We start from the raw sequence: 7,500 nt of genomic DNA, 5'->3' as shown, positions 1-7,500 counted from the left end.
TAGGAGAACTTGATTGATGCTTGGGTGAACAGATGAGCACATCTGTTTCTAATACGCATTTCCTCTAAATGTTTCAAAAATAAATTGCAAAATTTACGACAGGAATATGTAAAGTTAATTTGCTTAGTGATTTATGTTTCTACATACACTGCATTAGTAGTGAATAATGAATTGAGAAATTTGTTTGTAATAAAAGATCTACCTTTTAACCCTTTTAGGTTACAGTAGCTTATTTTTTCTTAGTGTGTGATTCTTTGTGTACACTGATTATCTAAATGCTGCCTAGAAAATTTAGCTTTTATGTGAGTTTAGAGAGCTTGGAGCAGTTTCAAGAGGTAGATAAATACCTTCAAAATAAAAAAACATGATTTTGCTACAGGAAAATGGTTACAGATAATACATTTATCCTGTGTACCTAGTATCTACTAATGTAATCTGTAAACAGTTAAAGAATAAATACAGATTATGCTGCCACATGATATCCAATGAATATCACATATCAAATGCTATTCCTCTCCAAACAAGCAAAACTGTTTACTGCTTTAAGAATTGTAAAACCAATTTATCAAGGTCTCTAGCAATTACAGTAATTTTTCTCAAAGAGTATACCAATATACCATTTCTCAAGCTATGTCAACCTATGAAAGAGCTAGGAAGGAGCTGCACATTGCAACTAGGACGGCGGAGCATTAGGCTGGTATTCCTGTGTGTAGGGTGGGGGCTTCTGGCCATCAACCGGGTAACCTGAGCAATGAAAACTTCTATCACTCAATGATACACTTTAATAATATTCAGAGAGAGAGAGAGAGGGAGAGAGAATGATGTCAATGAAGCACTAATTGGGAACATATTTGTTTAGCTGAAATTTACAGTACTTATGGACACTATACTATCAAATTTCTCTTTTCTCTAGTGCTTTCCCTAATATGTGAAATATGAGAGAGCAAATTATGTTAACCCATTTACAATGGGATGGCATTCTATCACAGCATGGCAGACAATAGCTCATGCCGGGATGACACTGTTACATCGAGTGTGGTTAAGCCTATTCCAAGTTGTACAGCCCTGGCTGCAATAACTGGGCACTCAAAAGCAGGCTTAATGCCTCTTTTTGGCCTCATTATCCAAAGAATTAATTATGCCACAGCCAAAAGCACAGAGAGCAAGGTCATTTTATTGTTGCAGCACTTCTAGCTTTTTCCTTAAGCAGCTGACTTCACTCACACCCCAGCATGGCATTAGGGACTCCCATCGTGAATGGGTTAATTAAGCACTAAATGCCAATAAATCTGTTTCATTAATATTAATGCTTATAGAAGTGATACTATGCAACAAATTCCAGTACCAAATTTTAAATTTCTCTAGTATTTTTATGTAGAAGGTATAAATTTCTTGATACTAAACAACACAATACTACTTTGTATATCTAGAAACTTCCTTATCATGTATATATCTCTTATAGATCCAGGTTAATTAAAATCTCATTTGCTTAAACTTAGACATAGGGAAAATTATGAGTCAGTTTGGCAAAATCAAAAAGTACCCAATTCAATTTTCATCATATTCCCTTAGGTTCTGAAGTAATTAGATTATAGTAAACTTATTTACAAGATAATTTCATATAAACAGGTAAGTTGAGTAACTATAGACAAACAATTAGTTAGTTTAGAGTGACTGTGGTGCAGAATCCATGAGTGTGATTCATCAGCTTTCAGATTCCAACACAAAAATCTACTTGAAGGCTGCAGCACTGCAATTACATTGTACCAATACCATAAAATGACCTGGAGACTGCAAGTTAGTAACCCTAGGAAATAAGAAATAGTATGATACAGAAATGCTATAGGAAAGTAAAATACTGTGCATTCATTCTTAACCCGATAACTAAAACATACATCATATCATAGACATCATGCTAATCGTATGAAAGTAGAGCTAATCAGGCACACTACATATCGTTTCCAAAGGCAATGGAACCACACAGTGGATGATCCAAGTATATCAAAACAAAATGACATGGCAAAGTTACTGCCCTAAGTACTAGGACCAACAGACCCTCTGCCATTCCCTGTTTAATTGAACACAAGAGGATAAGCCAAAAATGCTACATGAACAGTTATCAGGTTAAGTAATATATAAAATACTTTTAAGCTGTGGAATGCAAAAGAAAAAATCTAATGAGTAAAGAAATAAAAATATTAAAGAAAATCTTGTCATTCATGTGTTTCATTAGAACTTACCTTAACAATTAATGTGAAATAAAAATAATTGTTATGATCAACACCAGTTTCATAAGCAGTAAATAAAGAAAATTATAGAGAAGTATTTAAATATGGTTTTCTAAGGCTACCTTCTGGGGGAGCAGAAGCCACATATGGTGCTCCCTGTGGAGGATATGGTGGAATAGGTTGTGGTGGGTAAGGCTGCATAGGGGGCTGCCCATCACCTGTTAGTCAATTATTTTGGGTTAGTTGTGTGTCCCTGAACCAAAAGAACCAACAATCATGCAGAAGAATATATATGTTAACCTTAAGACAACTAAATTAATTTATGTGCTGTGCAATATTTCATACTGTAAAATGCTTTTCTAGGGAGAGTTTAGTTAGCGTTTATGTGCCAAAGCTTAATTTTCTTGGTCAATAGTCAGATTATAGTATTTTTCTATTACTCTCACTTTCACCCACACATGCACACACACACACACATATATAGCATAGGTGCATGTATGCATGCATGTATTTTTTTACTATTACAACTTATTTTAAAGCAAATAAGGAAGACATTTTCACTTAAATGTCTCGGCTTAAATGTATCAATATATTCATCAAAAGCATTCCCTGGTTCTTTGCTAAATTCACATACCTTGTGGTGGGTAAGGGGCAAAACCTGGCTGTTGTGCATATGGAGCTGCAGGATATCCCCCACCTAGCCAATATGAACCCCAGGAAGAAAGGTGCAGCAGTAATAATAAGCAGTTATTGTAAATGAAGTGAGTATTTTCGAGAAAAAAAGATTCTGTGTCATAATGGTGAATGCTACAAATTAAATATCTATAGCAAGCATAAACAGGTAACCTTAATCATTTAAGAAATAAAAAATATGCAAATATCAACATGATCAAGAATCTTTTTTTTTCATATATCTCATTCTGAAAAACTTGCACTGCACTTTATGAAACAAAAGGTTAAATACATCAAAATAATTTCATATCTTACTTCAGTTATGTTGAAAAGATCAGCAATGAACCAATGTTTTGCCAGTAAATCATGTGTGAGATATGGCAGATGGTAAAATTCCAGTGTTATGTGCACATGTGTAGTACAAGGTAAACAGTATGTTTGTTGAAGATTATCAATCAAAGGTATAAAAACCAAACCTCATGATAGCTGCAGTCAGGCACACATACATATGCACTATCATGTAACCTAAACATCTCAAGTGCTTTGGCAAAGGCTAACAACGCTCCATCACAAGATGGAACTGGAATAGTTCCCAATTTTACAGATTAAGAGATTTTTTTCAGTTTGCAACTATTTTCAATTTACAACAATTGCCAAAAAAAAAAAATTATAATTCATGAATTTGAGTATTGTACTTATTTACCTTGTACTTTACATATGTTTGGAACAACAATTATACCTGACAGACACATGTGTTAGTACTGCTAAGAAAACACTTTCAAAATTACTAGCAATGTATCTTTTTTGCTTTGTTTGTTTTAGATATAAACAAAACTGTATATAATAGTAATGTCAATGTCAATGCAAGTTCCAAGTAAAGCAGTTTCCAGAAGAAAAATATCATTTGTAAAACCAATAAAATCAAACAAACCAGATTTGACATATAGGACAGTAGTTTCATCTATAACATAAACACATATATGCTGATGTTAATCTACTACAATCAAGGACTGTAGTGCAATAATGTGAATATATTGTATCATATGTTATAAATGAAAGTTTTTAAACTAGCAAAATATTTAATAAAGTTATTTTTACACAACTAATCTGAGAATACCTTCAGACATGCATTCCCTGAAATATTATTAAGTACATGATCAAGTAGTCAATGTTCACATATGAAGAAATGTGACAGTGGCAGAAATGTGACAAAGTGCACTTAGATTGTTGCTTGCAATTTTGGGAGCCACTGTACGAGGTGGAAGCATTAAGCAGGTAAGTGAAATAACCTTTTCCCTTAGGGAATATGCAACAAAAGAAGATTAAAAAAACAAAGAAACATTCATGGTTCCCAATATCTTTACATGAAGAAAGCAGTGCATTTTATTTGCTTCCCATTAGCAAGATAATATTGTAAAAAAATTAACAAACCCTGAATAATTAGCTCAATAACTACCAACCTGTTGGGTATGGCTGTTGTGGAGGAGGGTACTGTGCCTGAGGAACTGGTTGACCAGGCGGGACATATGTGTGCTGGGAGCCGAAGTTGGGGTCTTGTTGCACGGGCTGACTCTGCAAAGCAACTGGTCCTTGGCCGCCTGCCTGGCCACCACGCATGAATGGCAGCCCTTGGAACCTGTTCATAACTTGCCTGGAATGGTAATGGGTAATCAGAATCAATAAACATTTAAATATACATGTATGAATTCAATATCTGGAATAATGAATATATATATGTGTGTGTGTGTGTGTGTGTGTGTGTGTGTGTGTGTGTGTGTGTGTGTGTGTGTGTGTGTGTGTGTGTGTGTGTGTGTGTGTGTGTGTGTGTTTGTATGTATATATATGCATATTCATGAATGAATGAATGTATACATGCAAGCATGCAAACATGCATGTTTGTAGGTATGCATGAATGCCTTTGCCAGGGGAAGAGAGTCACTCTGAATTGGGCCCATTGGCATTCCTAGGGAAAAACAAGCTAATTTTTGGGAGACTTAATTCTTTTGAGTAGCCTGGCTATCCTTCCTTGGCATGAGCACTTAAGACATATGGCTTGAGACAGAACAACAACCTTACTATCAGGCTGATTTGATTCTCTTACACTAAAGAACCAGGAAATCTTTTAGGTGTCTTATACCCAAGCTCACTATTCAGTGATAATGATTCAGAGTAAGTTTAATCGTTTATATTTATCTCACACTGACTCTCATATCTGGCTTTAACAAATAACAAGTTGTCTGAAATAATTACCCATATATGATTCTATTGTACTGCATAAAATCTAATTTAGTTTGTTTTGCCCTCTACAAAAGCAATAACTATGATATTAAATTAACTCTGGTCATTTACATAATGTTTGTCAACAGTAACATATATAATGCTAATGCTGCTATTAAGAAATCACTCAATTTATTCATTGATTATGAAAGACATGTGTTTGAAAAGTATACAATTCCCAACATAAAATTTTAAAACATCATCAAAATACTTTAAAATAAGTCTAGCATGTAAAATCAACATAGCTGGAAAGTGAATGGAGTTCATGTACCACTAATTTTCTTTTTAAAATATTCACATACTTATGCTTTCCTCCACGGCAACAGCAGAAGTAGATGAGACCACCAATCAAGAGGAGGCCGATCACTCCACCCACTCCTCCTCCTGCCTTTTCACCCACATCACTACCTGTTTCATAATTTTGGCAAAAAATTTCATGATATGACATATCAGTTACAATATATTTCTCTTGCACAAAAACAATCTTCAAAATTTATGAGTTCAAATAAAACAACAAACTCTAAAACACCACCACCCTTTATGTCAGTATTTTTTTTTATTTATTCAGCAAACAGAGGAAGAAATAGCAGTAATTTAGAGTCCTAATTGCCTTCCAAATAAGAGGCTTGCATCCTCAGGTAACTCTTATCATTATTCTGAATATTACAATCTGCTAACATATTCTTTCAAGGCAAAGGTCTTGTAAGTAAAGTAATGATTTTGAAAAATAAAACTGGTATTGATGATAATAATAATAATAATAATAATAATAATAATAATAATAATAATAATAATAATAATAATAATAATAATAATAATAATAATAATATTAGTAACAATAATAATAAAAAAAAAAATAATAATAATAATAATAATATTATTATTAATAACAACAACAACAACAATAATAATAATAATAATAATAAAAATAATAATAATAATAATAACAATAATAATAATAATGAATATAACATTGATAACAATAATAATAACAATAATAATAACAATAATAACAATAAAATAATAACAATAATAATAATAATAATAATAATAACAATAATGAGAACATTAATAACAGCACTAATCATTAATAAACAGAGATGAATAATAGAAGTGTGATTTAATTACTTGAAACAGTTGACATTCATGGTTAAAGTACCTCCTTTAGTAGTTCCATGGCCACCTCGTTGATTGGGGTTGTAACCAGGCTGGTTGGGATTGTAACCAGGCCGATTGGGGTTGTAACCTGGCTGATTGGGGTTGTAACCTGGCTGATTGGGGTTGTAACCTGGCTGATTGGGGTTGTAACCTGGCTGATTGGGGTTGTAGCCAGGCTGATTGGGGTTGTAGCCAGGCTGATTGGGGTTGTAGCCTGGCTGATTAGACCCAGGATAGCCAGGTTGTGGAGGTGGTGGAGGATGAGGCAGTGGTGCTGGAGCTGGAGCTGGAGCGGGAGGTGCTTTGGGCGCTGTGCCACCTGTGCTACCACCACCACCAGGGAAGTCAAACGGAAGGTCGTCAAATGCACTGCCAGGCCTCCCTGCCTGTGTTCCGCCAGCTGTTTTTGACGCTTCACCGGGAGCACATACCCCAAGATTCTTGTCTTCATGGGTACCAGTGGGACAGCCACAGTACCTCCCTTTGCACACGCCATCATACAGTCTGGCACAGGGATCATTTATCTCGCCTTTGCTTGGATCCAAATTACATTTTGTACCTGAAACACCTGTAACAAAAAAAGAACAATTAATATTGAAATAATAGTATAACTGACTATTCATTCAACTACATACACCTATATACAAATTTCTTTTCAGTACATTGACTGGCTAAGTTAAGTTAGGCTGCTGTTGTAGCTGGAAATAAACATAAGTACGCTTGTGATGGCTGGGTTAGGATGTTGTGACAGATGATAAGTGGTAAGGGACTTTGCTTACAAATGCATAAAACAAATACCAGTTTGCATATGATGAATACTATTAAAATACAGATTCACAAATGCTTTACATATTTTCACTAAAGCCCAGATAATCATCATAAACAATCAGATCACAGAGAACCTATAAAGAAAAAATAGTCAACTAAGTTTTATGTTGAAATACTTATCATATGCTGAAATCATTGGCATATCTGCATTGGAGTGGCCCTATTCCCTGGTTAGGTCACTGTTTTAGCAGCCAACAGCATGTGGTGTTCATGCTACCATAGTTAGGTTAGTCTACAGTTGTGAGAGATCTCACGAGAAAGAACCAAAATGCAAATAAGCCCACAAACCCTTCCTCTGTCTCCCAGACAAATTACTGTATAAGTCAGCCTGGTTGTA

General features: G+C 34.5%; 1 protein-coding gene across 7 annotated transcripts in view; it reads right to left on the bottom strand.

The window, feature by feature from the left end:
• The window catches only part of LOC125041319 (calcium-binding protein P-like), a 25,526-nt gene that overhangs the window by 521 nt on the left and 17,505 nt on the right, over positions 1-7,500 (bottom strand). For 4 of the 7 annotated variants that reach the window (XM_047636166.1, XM_047636167.1, XM_047636165.1 and 1 more), the window contains 6 exons: positions 6,337-6,903; positions 5,480-5,585; positions 4,361-4,551; positions 2,863-2,925; positions 2,351-2,446; positions 1-744 (listed from right to left, as the gene is read on the bottom strand). The exon at positions 1-744 is cut by the window's left edge and continues 521 nt beyond it. In XM_047636166.1, the coding sequence (XP_047492122.1) occupies positions 674-744; positions 2,351-2,446; positions 2,863-2,925; positions 4,361-4,551; positions 5,480-5,585; positions 6,337-6,903 (1,094 nt within the window). In that variant the 3' untranslated portion in view covers positions 1-673. The remainder of the gene's footprint in view (positions 745-2,350; positions 2,447-2,862; positions 2,926-4,360; positions 4,552-5,479; positions 5,586-6,336; positions 6,904-7,500) is intronic. The other 3 variants (XM_047636169.1, XM_047636170.1, XM_047636171.1) reach the window with 3 other exon arrangements.

The sequence above is a fragment of the Penaeus chinensis genome, chromosome 30, assembly GCF_019202785.1.
Source record: "Penaeus chinensis breed Huanghai No. 1 chromosome 30, ASM1920278v2, whole genome shotgun sequence".
NCBI classification, from domain to species: domain Eukaryota; kingdom Metazoa; phylum Arthropoda; class Malacostraca; order Decapoda; family Penaeidae; genus Penaeus; species Penaeus chinensis.
This window is presented reverse-complemented; position numbering and strand designations above follow the sequence as displayed.